At 38.3% G+C, this 18,087-nt stretch overlaps 1 protein-coding gene across 1 annotated transcript in view; it reads left to right on the top strand.

Moving 5' to 3' along the window:
* Positions 1-17,446, top strand: part of EIF3H (eukaryotic translation initiation factor 3 subunit H) — an 85,288-nt gene extending 67,842 nt beyond the window's left edge. Inside the window, exons 3-8 of the mRNA XM_031056736.1 lie at positions 269-436; positions 1,926-2,025; positions 3,417-3,566; positions 11,641-11,761; positions 15,007-15,139; positions 17,183-17,446. Of these exons, the coding sequence (XP_030912596.1) occupies positions 269-436; positions 1,926-2,025; positions 3,417-3,566; positions 11,641-11,761; positions 15,007-15,139; positions 17,183-17,280 (770 nt within the window). The 3' untranslated portion in view covers positions 17,281-17,446. The remainder of the gene's footprint in view (positions 1-268; positions 437-1,925; positions 2,026-3,416; positions 3,567-11,640; positions 11,762-15,006; positions 15,140-17,182) is intronic.
* Positions 17,447-18,087: the final 641 nt, after the last annotated feature.

Below are 18,087 nucleotides of genomic sequence, written 5' to 3'. Positions count from 1 at the left end.
TGCACACTGTAAATGACGTGTAACAGTTTGTTGATCACTTTAGCAATTAACTGCAGCTGAAGAAAGTCTGCTTACTCAGGCTGGTTTTACTCTCATTCTCTGAGGAAACTCTGGGTTTTAATGAAGACAGTCCAGTGAGTAAACAAATTTCTAGGCAGTTGCAAAAATGAAAATAAAATACAATTGACTCATTTAATATCAAGTTTTCTCTTTAAATAGTACCGATTGTGCAAGTTTACTTTTTTAACACGCCTTTTATTTAATCCAGTCCAATACCAGATGGAAATGATGCGAAGCCTGCGCCACGTAAACATTGATCATCTTCACGTTGGCTGGTACCAGTCCACATACTATGGCTCTTTTGTCACCCGTGCCCTCCTGGACTCCCAGTTCAGTTACCAGCATGCAATTGAGGAGTCTGTAGTTCTCATTTACGGTTAGTATGAGGTTTCCTTTATTACTCTTTTCCCCTCTTAATATTATTACTACTATTTTTGTATTCTGTCTTTTGCCTGTAAGAGTAGCCTGGCAGGCCTTTTCGAGTAAATACCAACCCTGTGTCTACGCCAGCCTCAGCAGCAGCTAAGTCTAGACAGGGTTTCCTTCTTTCTGTTTATTTTTCTTGCTATCAGAGCCCTGATGTGTACGTTTTGGAATGCTGGAGTAGCTGCTTCATTTTTATTCCTTCATCTCCCCTCCCTCGTGGAAGGGGCTAGTGGAACCCGACCAGATGTCTAACAAACCCCGCTTGCTAGCGTGTCTGGCTCTGTACGTGACTGACCAATCATCACACGAATTGCCAAGTTTTTTTAATACCTCTGACAGAAGCATACAAAACCTGGACTGTTTCTTAGCACAAAGATTTTTTTCTTTTCTGCCTATTTAATGGTGTTTCCTCAAGCTCTCCAGACCAGATGTTCTGTGCTGTATCAGAACCGTAGGCAATTTAACAGCTTTATAGCCTCCCCCTCCCCAAACACTCACAGTTTGCCATATCTGGCAGACTTGCATATAGTTTCCAGCTGAGAAGTAAATGTAACGTCCTGAGTATCTGTCAGAAAAAATACTAATGAATACGATCAATCTTATGAGCTGCCCCAAAATTGTTTCAGTATGTTAACAATTGGATTACAGTAAAGAACAAGTTGTTAAAGTATACTTATATTGGCTGGAAACATTGCATCATCAGACCTTGATGAATTTTCCACTTGTTTCAGTCTATTTTGGTTTTCATTTTATCACCGATTGCTAAAAGTTTTACTGTGTTAAGTTTCAGACAACATGAATGTTAACACAGCTTTTATTCTTGTGTTGGCATGCTTCAGCTGTTATCATGCTGCAAGTGTTAAGCTTCTTTGTCCAAGGAATGTAACAGTTTGTTTAGAAAATTTCCGCTTAAATTCAAGGCAAAATGAATCTTTGTATGTACCAGTTACATTGTCATGCACAAAGTGGCATGACAGCTTGGTCTGAATTAGCTTATTGCTACTCTAAAACTATTTTTTTTCATATAAAATGCTGTTTAATGAATATTTTAATTTACTGCAGAATGACTGGAAGGAAGAATCTTTATTTAAATAAGGTCACTCTTACATAAGTTCTGTGGATAATTCATACAAAAAAAAGGAAATGTGAATTGGACCTTTAATGGGGAAATAATACGAGTAGAATGGATCAAGATTCCCCCCAAGTTCTCCAAGCTAAGTTTACTACTTGACATCATTTTATACTGTTGGTTGTATTTTACATAGCAATGCAATAGGACTGCCTCTGCTATGGTGTCTTTTCTGTGTTTGTTGTTTTTTTTTTTTTTTTCACTAGGACTACTTAGTAAATTTCCTCCTGTTTGTGTCATTCAGATATTTAAAAAGAAAAAGGCAGTCTGGGTTTGGTAATAATAGGCTTCCTTCCATTTTTAATAATAGATCCCATTAAGACTGCCCAAGGGTCTTTGTCACTGAAGGCATATAGGCTGACTCCCAAATTGATGGAAGTTTGCAAGGAAAAAGACTTCTCTCCAGAAGCGTAAGTAACTTCAAATAACATTTTATCATAGGGTTTGCTGAGTTATTGGACACAGAAAGGTACCTGGGGTTATGGAATGCTGTATTTTAAAATCTCATGTAGCAGTGTGTGCTGGGGAAAAGGACCTGTATGGGCTGTGACAGTCGTGCAGTGGCACAGTGGGCTGAGGAGGTGTGAGAGGCTGGCTGGGCATTTCCAGAAGTGAGGGCACCCAAATTGGGTTTGGGGCTAGTCAGAGGGTGTGCTGTAAGGACCATGGGGTAGATAGCTGTATGTGGGAGCAGAGCCGAAAACAGAAAAAAAAAATAAATGGAGGGAGGGAAATAGCTGATCTGTCTTTAAGCTCGTTTTTCCCCCCCATAATTAAAATAGAACAGGTATTCTGGAAGAGTTGTCCCAGTGTATTTGTTCTAAATTAACTTCCCATGTGGACACCATCTTCTGGAGTAAAGTGGGATAATTACTTTGTTTCACAAGATTAGCTACTTGTTACAGATGTAGGCCTTAGCAACCTTTGCCTCCGACTGCTTGGTGTTCAATAGCAAACAGACAAACAACTTCTTAAAATCACTCTGTTGAGGAAAAATGTATTAATTTCATTGCTTGGTGTCTTCATCTGTAATGATGAGCAAATAAATCTGTGATCAGTCAAAAAAAAGGGGGGGTGGAGCCAAAAAGCAAAAGTTTTTGTTCCAAAATCCAGTATGAATATAAAGAAGTTAAGGCTCTATTTCCTTAGAGACTTCTAAATCATGCTTTTATATCCATATTTTATGAAAAATATTACTGTCTATTTTATTTACTTTATTATAAAGCAACAGCAATAGTTTTTTATGTGTATGTTGTAAAAAAATACACACTAAAAATTTATGTTTTAATATTCACCACAGAATTGAATTATTCCAAAACACAATATTTTGTGAATCTGTGGTTTTGGTCAGTAAAAATTTTACTTATTCAGGTATTGGGAAAATTGTTCTTCATGGTAGTCGTTATGATATTTAAAGGTATTTTAGCATCATGTGGTAAGTAACTGTTCTGTTCAAGAAACGCTGATGGCAGGAAAACCAGTAAAATATTTTGGAAGGGGCAGAGTTAATCCTGTCAGTACAGTCTCTTGCTGGAGGCTTTTTCACGTAGGTAATCTATTAACAAGCAAGGCAGCTGCTTGTCTTCTGAGAATTTCTCCTAGAGCAGCTTTTCCTAGATTTTGTAAACATGAGGTTTTGCCATGCAAATGCTTTCTTAACAAAATTTGACTCTTGTTTAATTTTGGAAGTATGAAAATCAAAAATTTTTACAGAACTGTTGTTTGTTGGAGCAACAATTCAACAAAGAGAATAAGAGAAATACTGTTTATATTAGTAAATATTCTGTAACTTTTTTCACAGCTTGAAAAAAGCAAATATTGCATATGAAAACATGTTTGAAGAGGTGCCTATTGTAATTAAGAATTCATACCTGATCAATGTGATGTTGTGGGAACTGGAAAAGAAATCCGCAGTAGCCGATAGACATGAGTTGCTCAGTCTGGCTAGCAGGTAAGTACTTGTTACAATAATGGATGTACTTTTATTTGCTTTCCCAAACCACAGTTTAACACCTTGGGTGAAATCCCAGTCTCATTACAGTCCATGGAAGCTTTGCCTTGACTTTTAATGGGGTTAACACTTTACACTTCATGTTCTTTTGCTGAAGGAAAAACAGCATGGTAAAACTGTAGCATTAGATTCAAGGACTAAATTCAGTCTCTTATCCTCATATACTTGCAGTGCTTGAAATGTATAAATGTTTCAGAAGAGTGTGTTTTTTCAAGAAAATATGGGCACTCAGAAATTTCAGGCAAATTGATCTATAAAAAAATAGGGGGTTTAAAATATTCTGTTAGTAATTACATAAGTTATTTTAATAAAAAAGAAATTGCATTTCTTTTGCTTCAGTAGCAGGATGAATTTGAGAATAAATTAATAAAGGCTCTGATAAGCTGGCAAAAATGCCACTGATTGTCATGACAGACAGCATTCATGATGTTGGAAATTGTTTCCGGAGTTTCTAAAATGACCTCATAACTTTGTCTAGGAATAACTTTTCCTTCTTGAAGTACTTTGCCCTGAAAATCCACTTTTGATAATAAAGTAGGCATGATTTCTAGCAGTATGATCAAAAATTTGGCGGTATTTAAATCTTACACAGCACAATACAGTTGAATTATTATTGGTCTGACCAAAATAACAAGATACACAAAATAATACAGTATCTTGTTGCATGTAGAAGCTAGGTTGTATTCATGAATAGGTTGTTGGGGTAAAACACTTCACTTTGGCATTGAGATTCTGATCCTAGTGGCCTTTTTTCTTTTTCCTTTTTTCTCCTGGTCCCCTTCCCTCCCCCATCATGTAAGGCTGAAGTTAATGGATATGTATTTCTAGTGGTCCCTGTGTTGCCTAAGTTAGCAGAAATTTTCCACTTTCTTTGCTTGAGCTTATGTGGATGTTCAGAGGGATCTGTTAGCTTTTAGAGAAGTGATCAAGAGGGAATGGGTATGGGGTTGAACTCTGCTGGGGTATTCACGAATGCCACCAGTAATACTTAGTCAGTAATTCTGTCCAGTAAAGTTGTTACTTTGCACATTGGAATTAATGAAGTGAAGAATTCTTGCTGAGATACTTTGTGTGTTTACTCTGCAGGTGTTCTGTAAGTCATTTTCTTTCCATGGTCAAAGATCACAAAGCTTTTCCCATTTGAGGAGAGGGTGAGGACTGGATGTAGGAGATGACAATGGTTTGATTCCTTGTGAGCTCAATCACTTTGTGGTGAAAATGAGGAATGACCATGCTGAGGATACAGAAGGTTCCCAGGTGGCCCGGCACCATTGCCCTCAGTTGATTCTTTGGGTTTCCTCCTGTGTAAAGGTCTGAGACTACCTGACACCCTGGATCTAGTAAGGGCTGCTGCTAGTGACACAATACAATTCTGGAAATGGAAAGTAATTTGAACAGATCACAAATCACAGCTTTAGGTCTTATGTAGTAACTGTTCTGTGCCACTTTCCTGACTCAAGATAAAAGATAAGAAATGTACAAATTACTTTCTGTTCTGGTGTTAAATGTCTGGTGCAAGACAGGCTTTTGTTTTCATCTTCATACCAGTAAAGGGAATGAGAGGTGAACAAGAAAAGTACCAGCCCAAAATTAAAACCAGACTTTCCTGTCAGATTTTTGAAGTTCACCTGGTCTCATTGAGGAACGTAAGGTGCTTAGTTTGGTTTGAAGGAAAGTTTTGAGAATTACTCCAGCAGTTGTTTGGAGGTTTTTGTATGTGTCCTTTGTTTAATATTTGATAGCTACTTCTAGTTACCAGGCAGGTTACATTCAGTGATATCATATATTGGTATAACTGGCAATGCAGGTGGCAAATTAAAGCATTTTAATGCTTGTTTATTCAAGGTTAGGTGACGTGTACTGCCTGCTGAAATATTTAGCTAGTTTTTACTTGAATTCAGCTATGAAGGTTACTCTGTCAAAGCATATATTACTTGAAGGAGGGAGTTCAAAGCTCCACTATTTTGGAGTTTTATTTGCACATTTCCTTATTTTCAGCAGTTTAGGCTAAAACATTTCAGATAACAACTTTTAATTTTGGTGCATATCTTCCTCACTTAACTTTGCTGTTGTTGACAGTAACTTCAAAGCTACTTTTTGGGTTTGGCCTTGTTTTTTGGTTTTTTGTCTTAGTTTGTTTTGTTTAATTGTGTTTTTTTGTTTTGGTTTTTGTTTGTTTGGGGTTTGTGATATTGTTGTTTGTTTATTTGTTTTTATTTTTGTTTGGGTTTTTGCTGTTGTTTTATTTCTTTATTTCTTTATTTCTTGCATTTGTTGGGCTTTTGGTGGGCCTTTTTGGCTCCTTGGGAGCATCCCTGAACTTCTGTACTCTCTGAAGCAATGGCTTTGGCAATAAAATTATTTACCCATAGTTCCTCTCTTCTGGAGAGTTTGCTTCATCAAGATTTTCACATGTTCAGCCACCCACCTTGTCTGAGTTTAAAGCTCTACCTATTTGAGGCACTTTGCTTACACCTTAGTATCTTTCTCCATTTGAAGTATATTTGTGATAATTGTATATAGTAATTTACTTTTTTGGACATAAAGTTGTGTATCTCTTGTGAAATATGAATTGACTCAAGTACTCTAGGCAAAGAGGTTGAAGGCAGACTAGCACAAGGTTAGCAAGTAATAGCAAGTAAAGGCCTTTTACTCAAACAGTTATCCTGCTACCCTTAAGGACCAAAATGTCTTGAAGACCTTGGAGTACTGCCAGTCTTTTGATAGAGACTCAAGAATTAAAATCCTGTCAGATAATGTTCCAGATCTGCAGGGAAATAATTACAACCAACTTTCTCATTCTCATCCATCTCTTCCTTATTCTATTGATGATCTAGTTTAAATTAAAAAAAGCTTTTTTGTGGTCTAACTTCATAATAGGGTTGTTCTATAATATCTCAATTTGTCTCAAGCAATTTTTCTAATAATGTGCGTCAGTAGAAGCAAACATGTGCTGAACATTTACTGCACTAACATCTACTTGGCAGTTATATTTTTCAAACATCAGATGCAGTATTTTTGCAGAAGTAACATAAGGGTTGCTTTGGCTTTTAAAAAACAATATTAACCTTTACACATTGCACTGCTTATTCAAAACTCTCAATGTGCTTAACGGATTATTAAGATAATTATGAAAATCTCTAATTTGCAGGTGGGGGAACCTGACACAGAGAGAGTAAATGTGTTGCCCAAAGGTACACATCAAAGTCAGAATAGAAAACAGAATGGAACTCAAGACTCTTGACTTACATATCTATGTTCAAACAAAATCCTCTTAAACAACACAGGTTGAACTCAGGCTGAAATGCTGAGATGTAAACAAGTTCTGCTAAGCGGTGGGAATGTACCTTACACATTTTTAATCAAAAAGATGTGCTTTGCCCAGTAGTACTTCTCTAATCCACCAAAAGCTGTTCCCACCAGGAGGAAAATTCTGTACAGGATGGCACCTTTCCCAAAAAGCAGTGGCTGAGAGGGCGCCTCAGTGGAGTGGTGGAAAGTGGAAAAAATGAGCAGCAGATACAGCATTTTCCAGCGCTTCTTCTTGCTGTCCCTTGCTCTCATCTTTCTTAGCCATGGTACAAGCAAAATAAAATTAAATAAGTGAGGAGGTCCAGTTATGGCAATAGTAGGCAGGTTTAGGGGGCTGTCTTTTTTGCACATCTCCAGCTTCAGGATTGTTATAGCCCAAAATTTGGTGCCTGGGTGCAGCACCGTGACCCGGCTCTCAGAGAAGCAGGGCCGCCGGCTCGTGGGGCAGCACGGGCCCACGGGCTGTGCCAGCTGAGCCTGGGAGCTGTGCCTGGACACAGGCAAAGGAGTGAGCAGCACACGGGCACTGGGAGCCATGGGAATTGCTGCTTCTCTTTGAAATTTGGGTGTCTGACTTGAAGCTTCATTTTGGATGTTTCAGACCTTTAGCAAGTGTGTCTGGAGTCCTTTTCTGATTAAAGATGCTGAAGTAAATATGGGCTTCATGTGTAGTTCCCCATTATGAATGCTACAGAAGCAGAGCCAGTTTGAGGTTCCAGTCCCAGCTGTTTGTCTTGTTTCTCCCCACTACCCCCATTTCATCTCTACATCCCTCCCACCCTCAAAGATTTTTATTTCCTCATCTGTTTCAGAATATGGCTGTACAAATAGCTTTTGTGGCATAGTCTGATGGAAAAAGTCAGACTCCCACTCCTCCCTTCCAGCCTTCCCCTCTGCCTCCCCCCAAAAAATAGAAACCCCAACAGGGGGTGTTTTTGCATTTGCGGTAGACTGTTTCACTGAAGGAGTTTGAAGTGTGCCCACGCAAACAGCTGAATCCATACAGCTCAGAGTGCTGTAAGCTGTGGGCAAAGGGAGAGGCAGGGAGATGCTGGTGGTGGAACCTCTCAAACTGCCTTTGCTGGCAACAGTGAACTGGACCTTTGCTCTCCTTAAAATATATCTGCAAAGGGAGGCTTTGGTGGTATGAGCACTCACTCCTTTGGGAAGAGCAAGGCTTACATTCAGGTCTCTTAGCCACATCTGTATCCTACAAGGATGCCCTTGTGCAGTGAGTGATCTGTGAGTTTGGTTAATGCATCATTGTTGCTTTCTCCTTCTGTGGGTGCTGGATTCCATCACTGCCAACTGCAGGGCTCACCAGCAGGAAGAATAAGACAGGAAAGACCATCAGTGTTATCTGCAGATTAGGCTACTCTGCTCACAGGTGTCTGCTTTTCACCCTCAGAATTAATTGACACTTGTATTTGATAATTGTTAAACAAGGAATCTGTTAAACAAGGAATCTCATGTGTCAATGACCTGGTCTTGTATCTGCCCTTGTGGGTGAACAGTTACATCCTGTCACATATAAGACTGTTACAGAAAAAATGCACAGTTCAAGAAACTGCTTTCCAGACTATAGTTTCTAGTGTGCTTTATGATGTAAAGACGCTTTGACAATTTCCCTTTGGCAGTTTGTATGTGTTAGTAATTTTGGGGAATTTTTGATTATGCTATCTAAGCTACACAAATAAGTCTCAAATTATAAATTTCCAGAAGTTCTATGGGTCACTCCTTACAGGTCCACGATTCTGGTAACTGTTGTGGTGAACGAGTGTTCTCACATTAGATTATTCTTCTTTAGATGTGTAAGAATCCACATGGCAGGTACTTTTTCTGATTTTTAATTTTTCCCCTCTTACCTATATTTCTTCACAAAAAAGAACACACTGCCCATGTGAGAGGGGGGACTTTGTGATGAAAGCTGATAGTTTTCTTCCATGAAGATTCACTGTACCCAGAGGAGTGGTGGTCTCCTGGTGCTATCTTAAGGTGGAGCTTTCTTATAGCTCAATTCAGGAGTGCCTTCAGGTCATCACCACTGTGTGATCTCAGACCTGATTTGTTTCAAATGAAACTAAACTGAAAAGAGGCTTTGGGAGGATAATTACTGTGCCTCAGCCACTTGCAGATCACTGGACCATGTCAGAAGCAGTGATAAGAACCCCCCCAAACACATGTATCATGGCCATTGGTTTCTCAGCACCAGCTGTTTTGCTTTATAGGTCTGTTCCTGTTGGTCTGCATTACTCACTAATTTAAATGTAAACTCAATTTAATTGACTCTTTTGCTGAATCTGCTGACTGAAATGCAGCCATTGAAATAGCAGTTTCTTTATTACTGATCCCCCCAGAACAACAACAAATGCAAGTGCTGAGCTCTGCATTGTCTACACTTGACTGTCACAGAGCCCTGTAGGGAAGTGAGTCTAGATAAGGATGCAAGCAGCACTTACAGGCACCACTTTTTAAAATATATATAGATATATACTTAAACTTTTTTTTTATTGTATTGATGCATAGAGGGCATTTAGGTACCTGGCAGTGTGATCTTTGAGATCTGCTGTAGGGAATGCACAATGTATGGAGGTGCCTAAAGCACCCTCTGAGCAAATTAAGTGTATGATGAGTGTTATGGGCTGGAGCAATGTGACCTAACTTCCAAAGTATCAGCAGAATAAACTTCAGCTGAACAAAACTTCCTTAGAGATCATACATATATATATTTACAAACTGCTTCCTATTTGTCTTTCTGTTTTTTTAAGAGATGGAGCAAAAAAGGTATCAGCCACATGAGAACTGAGGGAAATGCTGGTTCTGTATTTGCAGCATACTTATCACTTCGTGTCTCAGTTCACATCTGTTTAAGTTATCTGTTTTTTGTTGCCCTGGCAATGAGAGCAAACACTGTGTTACTGCAACTTCTGACAATAACTCTCTGTTTCTGTGCTCTGTTGTACTAAGCTGGTCCCAAAGAGATTCACATAAAATCATTCTTTGTAACCAGCTATATTTCACAGGGACACTACCTGTAAAATAATTCTGTATTTCTGTTGTGCATGTACCTTACAAAGCTATTAGTGTGTACCTATACAGGCATTTCTGATAATATCCAGTTCTAATGCTAACTCCATACAATATAAACTCTGTAAAAAACTGAAAACACACACTCCTGGCCATGGCAATATTCCACAGTTCTAAATATCATGTGCTTGAAATGCTCAACCAAAAAAACCCCAAGAAGTTTAAAAATAATTATTATAGTGGCGCCTTTCTTGATGCCGTGGAGCTGAAATCCTCGACACCATCTGCCTCTGTACGCAAGTGCGATTTAACTCTGGCTTGTAAATAAATTGTGGTCTGAAGTTCCTGATGCAGACCTTTGTTCAGTGAGCAGCCCAGTGAGTGAAAAAGCTGTCCTTGCTCTCAGAGATAAGGGTGTCTCCTGCTCTGTTCTCTGCAGGTATTCCTAAGTGCATGATCAGCTTCTGTCTCCAGCTATGAGTTCTATGGATTCTGGAAATAATTTACACTTAGGGATGTGCACAGTATTACATGTGTGATTCCGTTTTGGCTTCATGTCTTGTCTTCTAGTTAGAGTTTTTCCAGTCCATAGGCTGTAGGATGATAGGAAAGCATTGTGAAAGAAGAGAGGATCTCAGATAGCATGGTGAAACAGTGATTGAAGGGTGGGATTCTGACATTGAAGTGCACCAAACTTTAAATTGGAAAGAAACTCTCATGATTATTAGATTTCAGTTGAGGAAGAGAAAGATGGAGTTTTGAGTTGTTGGTCATCAGCCAAGTAGGACAACAGAGCCAACAAAACAGCTTCTGATCAAAGGGATCAATAGAGAGCAGAAAGTGTCCTTCTTTTACTGCTCTACCCTGTAAACACAATTTAGGAGGATGTCTCCATGGGCACCAATCTAAAAACTTCCAAAACTTTCACTTGGAAGGTATACCTTAAGTTGAACATTCCTGCAAAATACTGAATGCATTGCTAAAAATGGTAACAATAAAAGTTGTTTAACAGACTGCATTTGTCTGGCCAAGGCAGGAGATCACATAGCTGGACACGCCCAGCCTGCTGCTTCCATGTTGCCTATGGTATGGAATGTGGAGCTGGCTGGACAGGACACAGACTCCCTCTCAACAGCTAGGATCAAACCATGTCTGCTGAACTTCCAGGCACGGTTAATGAGATGGAGTTCTGAAGAATATTTAACTGTTCTTACTCAGAATAATATTTAACAGAGAGATAATTAAATATTTGTGCAAAACAAAATTCAGGTAGTGAATTTTAAAAAGTAATTTGAAACCAAACATTTTGAGCACATCTCCTGGAATGTTGCTTGGGTTGCATGTCACAAAAGTATCAGACTTTTTTTTTTAGATGTATGACCTGCATCTCTAATAACTGTAAATTCACACAAGGCATTGTTTTTTCATTAGTGGGAGGTTCCTGGAAAGACCAAAACACTTGAACTTGGTATTTGCAGTGAGGCAAAGATGCTAGAGGACGAGATGCCGTGTAAAGTGTCATCAAATAAATATATGATCAAAGATAATCAGGAACTTAAAATTTGGAAATGGTTCTATTAGTGCAGAAATACTAGTCAAGAGACAGAATGAATTTTTAATTTTAAATTTTTTTGGTAGTAAATATAATCTTTCATGAATGCTTCTCCTTTTTCAGTAATCACCTTGGAAAGAGCTTGCAGCTGCTGATGGACAGAGTGGATGAGATGAGCCAAGACATTGTTAAATACAATACCTACCTGAGGAACGTAAGCAAGCAGCAGCAGCAGAAACATCAGGTTGGTAACATGGAGAAACTTAAATGAGAGATTTTTTTTCCCACAAAATATAGTTTGTCTTGTGTTATCCAAGACAGATGAATTGGGATCTAAGCAAGATCTTTCAAAAATACACCTGTTAAGCAGTGTGGTGGGTTGACCCTGGCTGGGTACCAAATGCCCCAGAAAGCCAGTTTATCACTCCTCTCCTCAGCTGGGCATGAGAAAAAGAATGCAGAAGTCTCATGGATTGATCTAAGGGCAGGGCGAAGTCACTCACCAATTACCATCTCAGGCAAAATAGGCTTGACTTAGGATAATTAATTTAGTTTATTATCAATCAAATCAGAGTAGGGTGATGAGAAATGAACCCAAATCTTAAAACACCTTCCCTTCACCCATCCCTTTTTTGGGTTCAGCTTCAGTCCCAATGTTCTCTCCTTCTTCCCCTCAGTAATGGAGGGGGCCAGGGATGAGAGGCTGTTGTCAGTTCATCATACATCTCTGCTGCTCCTTCCTCCTCAGGGAGAGGTCCCCTCACATTCTCCCCTGCTCCATGGGCTGCAAGGGCACAGCTGTTTCACCATGTTCTGCACCACAGGCTGCAGAGGAATCTCCTTCCTCGCTGATCATGGTGTCTCCAGGGCTGTTTCTCTCACATACTCTCATTCCTCTCTCTTGGCTGGCATTTTTCCCCCATCTGAAATGTTTTACCCCTGAGGTGCTGTCACTGTCACTGTCACTGTTGGGCTTGGCCTTCACCAGTGCTGGGTCCTGAGCCAGCTGCTGTTTGCCATATTGGACATGGGGGCAGCTTCGGGCAGCTTTTCACAGAATCCACCTCTGTAGTCCCCCTGCTACCAAAATCTTGCCACACAAACCCACCACAAGAAAAATTTATAAAATGGGTTAGTCATTGGGCAATTACCAAATGAATTCACTTCTAGTGACATAGCGTATGGATTTAGCTTTCTTTGCTATTTTACATGTTTTTAGCGATTTAGGATAAACCAAAATAATTTGTAAATACACCATGGATACAGGAATAAGAGATTCAGTAAATGAAAGGGGTGAAACTACAAGTTTTGCTCCAAACCAAACTGTGTCTTAGTACAATCACATGTAGTCATGCATCTAGAAATAAAGCATAGTCCAGTGGACTGTGAAGAAGTTGGACTGTTCTCTGATTGAAAAGGACATTTGAGTCATATTTAGTATCAATAAATAGTGATGCTGATTGAGTGATAATGACTTTCAATTCCTGGTGCCAAAGGGCCTCTTTAAAATTCAAAACATTAGAGAATTATAATTAAAATCCATTGATTAGAGATTGAGTATGAAGAGCAACACTAGGTGACCCTGCTTGAGCAGAAGGGTTGGACAAGGTGACCTCCAGAGGTCCCTTGTAACCTTAACTATTCTGGTATTTGAAGACAGTATTACTTCCTTTGCTCTTGCTGCACAGAGAAAACAATGTTCTGTCTGACTGTAGGAGGATGGTGGTAAATTAGAAAAAATCACCATGAGAATTATTTGAAAGCCTGGAGAGAAGATTTAGGTGAACAGAATTCACATAATATGAAATGTTAACAAGTTACTTGCTTACTCAAGAGATACCTGTATGATGAATAAATTTGAGCTCTTTTATCTAGCAGACAGAGATATGACAAGATTCAATATTGGCCAACTGAAAATGGGCCAGATCACTTTTAAGATAAAATATTGTTGGTATTGCCACACACAGTAAGTGATTACTAAAAAGAGCACCTGTTGTTCATGTAAAAGACTTCATTACTGACTGTTTTAAAATCAAAATTGCTTTTATCCACATAAGTGTAGCTTGGACAGGGAATATTTTAGGGAAGCAGCACATGATCAATGGTCTATCCTGGCTATGGAATTCCCAAGGACATAAAAGCTTCATGCATGTTATCTTCAGAATTTTTTTTCCCTTACTGCCTAATTTGAATAGAATGATGGCATCTACTTCAAAGGTTTTTGTTAACAACAAGGGGATCTATTTATTTTGAAAAGCAGAGCAAAGTAGGTTCCATGGTGTCTCACTAATTTCTTTACTAACTATAGCTGCTTCAGTAGTGGCTCATTGCAGCATACTTAGTGGTCGTAACTTCATTTCTAGAATGGAGCAATTGTGATTAAGAGCAAGCCATTTCAATAAAGAATAATAGGCAGACTGCTGAGAAGTGAATGGGGTAATGCAAAGAAAGAAGAAACTGCATGCAATTCACATACAAATATGGGCATTTCAGATTTTATTTTTAACATTGTCCAAAAACATGTATTTGTCACTACTACTGGAAAAAAATTACTTCATTTGATTGTGCCACCAAGTAAGAACTGTTTTCAAACTCATTGGATCACAGATACATTTAAGTAAGCAACAGAAAACACTCTGTACTCTTTGTCTCTTAAAGATTTTTTCCTTGTGTTGAATGTGAGGATTTTGAAGACAAACTTTGTAACTAAATCCTCACTGCCACATACAGTATGAAATCTCACATAGTTCCTGAATTTATGAGCTTTGCGAGAACAAATGTTTATCTGATAGCTGCAGAAACGTTTGTCTCAACTTTTATAAAGTTTGAGTAATCTCTGTGGCAAAGAGAAGTATGGAAAACAAACTTTTTTTATATATATACAGCAGAAAAACTTTTACAAGCTGCTATTCTAGCATACTAATGGAGAAATGAACCATTGTGCTTGGTTTCAGCCACCACTTTGTTCTCAGTTTGGAGTTAATATTTTTTGGCTTAAAATACCTTATTTAATCAAGTTCTCTTCCCCTTTCACATTAATATTGTTTTAACCTTTAACTTACATAAAACGGAGAATTTTTGGTTTGTGCAACTATCTGAGGTGGTGGCTCCTCATACCTACGTATTCCACCCTTGCTTTTCTCTATTGTGTGGGGCAATAGAGGCTTTCTCAACCATGCTCTATTCTTTCCATCAAATACAGTGTTTATCTTTGAAAAATTTTAGAACCGAACCCCACTACCTCAGTACTATATGATTCTCCATTATCTCACTTATTTAAGGTGCCAGTGTGTGGGATGGGGAATGCCTTGTTGCCAGTGAATTGAAATAAATTGTGAATTGCATTATATTGTTTATAGTAACCTGAATTGCGTTAAAAAGTGTAATTTTTAAAACATACTTGCTGGTTTCTTGAAAACATCTGAAAAGAAATTTTTTTTGCGGCTTTGTAAGTCCTGCTGCATTTTGATTCTGTTGTTTTATTTTCAGTATCAGCAGAGACGTCAGCAAGAAAATATACAGCGTCAAAGCCGAGGAGAGCCCCCTCTTCCTGAGGAGGACATCAATAAGCTTTTTAAACCACCACAACCACCTCCAAGAATGGAGTCACTCCTTATTGCAGGTAATGTTTAGCAGTGCTTTCAAATTGCCTTTTAACATAAGAATGTCTGCTTGGGAAAAAGTACAGTTGTATCCTTTGAAAGCATTTTAAGTTTTCATTACCTTTGCCATCATGGTATGATATTTTAGCTTGGTAGCATTCCACATCCTATCCTTGATATTGTAAATTTGACATTTTAAAGGAGAGATGGAGAAATGCTCCACAGGGCAGGCTTTCTCCATGAATGGGTGTAACTGCCCCCTTCACTGATGCCCCAGCCCCTCCCTCAGCTCCAGAAGTTCAGGAGCTGTACAGACAAGACTCAGGAATAAGCTCTTTGGGCTGGAACTTCTCATTCAGAGCAGCTGACAGCAGCCCCAAGTTATTGATAATATTTATAGGTTTAAACTGGTTATTGCAGCAGCTGAGAAGGTTTTGTTTTTAATTTCACATAGAGTGGAGGTAATTTCTTTGTTTTGTGTGGCCAGAGATTTAGGGAAACTATCCCCATATTCTTGCACTGCCAGGAGAGAGAAAATATAAATTGGAATAAAGCACAGCTAGAGATACCACCCCCCAGTTTCTTCAGTTCACTGGTGGGCTGCAGACATAGCCACTGTCAGTGCCTGTTCTGTGCCTCCTGAAAGGGTAAAAACACCTGGGACCTCACAGTGCCAACAGAGAGCAGGTAACCTAGGGGACCTGCTAAGTAAAATAAGTTTGGAAAATGTCATGAGAAAGCAAATTGTTTAACTGTAACAGGCTTTCTGGATCAGATAGCTATCACCTTGTTTTGTACTGAGAGAAAATTTAAAATCCTGGTAATGTTCTGTACATCAGAGTGCTTTGGCATTAAAAAAAAAGTGGATTTGAATTACCTGAATTTTGAAGTGACTAAGAGATTATTATTTTAATATTTAATAGTTTCACACCGATAATAAGTGCTGTGTTTAGAAGAAAGAATATTCTTGATTTATTACTCCTTACAGAGTCTTTTAGAAAACCCTATTGTTTTTATAGTTTCTAGCAGTTCCTGAATCCTAGCAGCATTAAAGTATTTAAATATTCAGCTCTAGCAGAGCTTATAAATGCAACTGAAGAGTGTATATGTGTAGATGTGTTTTTTATGAAAGTGAAAGCTTAGGATGAATCACCCCTTACGAGAGAAGGAATTGAAAGCTGTTATACTTAAAGGAAAAGACAGTTTTCAGCCAAAGCACTTTCTTTGTTTGTTCTTTTACCATAATCAGGGGAAGAATTGAAAGCATCCACTTCAACTTAGATGAAGTAAAGTTTGTGGATAAAGAATAAAACTTAGGTCTTTGTCTCTGAGGCATTGAAAAACTTCTCAAATAGAGAGTTCTCTACTTCTCTTTAAATCAAGAATTTATTTGCCTTCTAAACAGCCTTAATTTTGATTAAACTGGCTTCAGGTTTTGCTATTCGTAGCTAACAAGGGAAATAACTTGTAGTTGTAAGAGTATAAAAATGCTTTGATGGGCACATTTGATTTGTAAAGCACTGACAAATCTTCATACCCTGATGATTTTTGAAATAAAGTGAAATATTAGGTAGAAAAAAAGGCTAGCAGAATGTCAGAGAGGAATGGCACAATTTTCAATGTGTTGCTGAAAAATACTTCTTGCAAATATTTTAATAGAGAAGACATAAGCATAAGAACAGAACTGAAATTCAGTCTTGTAGAATTTTTAGAGCAGCTAAATTGAAGAATTAATGTGATTGAGCTTTCAGTCCAGCGGCAATAATTGTTTATTCTTTTTATTGTCATATGTATTTTCAGAAATTGTTTGTAATGCTGGAAAATTAAGGGTTTTTTTGAGCATATCAGTTTACCTGTTTTCCTAATTTAGTTTCTTCTTCTTCCCAAACATATTTGGGCATCCTGAAAATATAAAATTCCTAAGTGTGGAGTAGTTGAGCAGAGTTAGTGGCTTCTCTATAAATCCTCAGTGATTCATACACATTTGGCTTTTGAAAAACTATGTTCTGGGATGTCTTTCTCAATTTCAAAACTGACAAGGGTTTACTCTTTTCTTTTGACAGGTCAAATTAATACCTACTGCCAGAATATTAAGGAGTTCAATGCACAGAACCTGGGCAAGCTTTTCATGGCTCAGGCTCTCCAGGATTACAACAACTGAAGACACTTTGCTGAAGCCCTCAACAAGAAGTGTAATTTACAGCTTTACACTGTTCATGATCATCTTGAAAATTTATTATATTGGGAGGAAAGTCTTGTAAAACAGAGTCAACTTGGTTTATGTAGAATTCTCTTATAATAGAAAAATAAAGGCACATTTTAATGATGTTTTAGTATTTTCTTACTTGTTGGCCGAATTGAACTGGAATTTTCTGTGGTCACTCAGGTTTTATAAATGTTTGGCAGTTATTCATGTTTAGTCATAGCAAATAATACAGGTTTTATTTAACTTGGAGTCAGAAATAAAAACAAATACTACAAATGTTCAGTATAACTGACTTAGAGAAGAAATTTAAGATTTCCCAGTTTTGGTTGAGAAATTACAACTGCAATGTGCTAGACACTTGGGGCAGTTGCTCATTTTTATTTTAATCTGTTTGGACGGTCTGGTGCAATGGTCCTTCTGTATCACAAATGTTTCTTAGACTTTACATTCAGAACATACAAAACCAGTGGGACGTGGAGACTGGTCCCCACCATATTTTGTTGTGTTCCCATTTCCTCTTGCTGCCACCAGCTGGGTTGAAATCAGAATCTGGAACCAAAAGCTGGAATGAAAACCAGTTAATGGTTGGATTTGGAGATCTTAAAGGTCTTTTTCAACCTAAGCAATTCTGTGCAATCCAGTGATGCTACTGAATTGTTCATGACAGAAAGTGCAGAAGTAGCTGGAGCAGCCAGCGGTGTAAAAGAGCAGCATCTGCTGGAGCTGTTCATGTGGATGAGTCTTTATTCCTGAACTTGCTCT

The sequence above is a fragment of the Geospiza fortis genome, unplaced genomic scaffold (genome assembly GCF_000277835.1).
Source record: "Geospiza fortis unplaced genomic scaffold, GeoFor_1.0 scaffold111, whole genome shotgun sequence".
Lineage (NCBI taxonomy): Eukaryota > Metazoa > Chordata > Aves > Passeriformes > Thraupidae > Geospiza > Geospiza fortis.
Note: the sequence above shows the minus strand (reverse complement) of the source record. Positions and strands in the feature narration are given on the sequence as shown.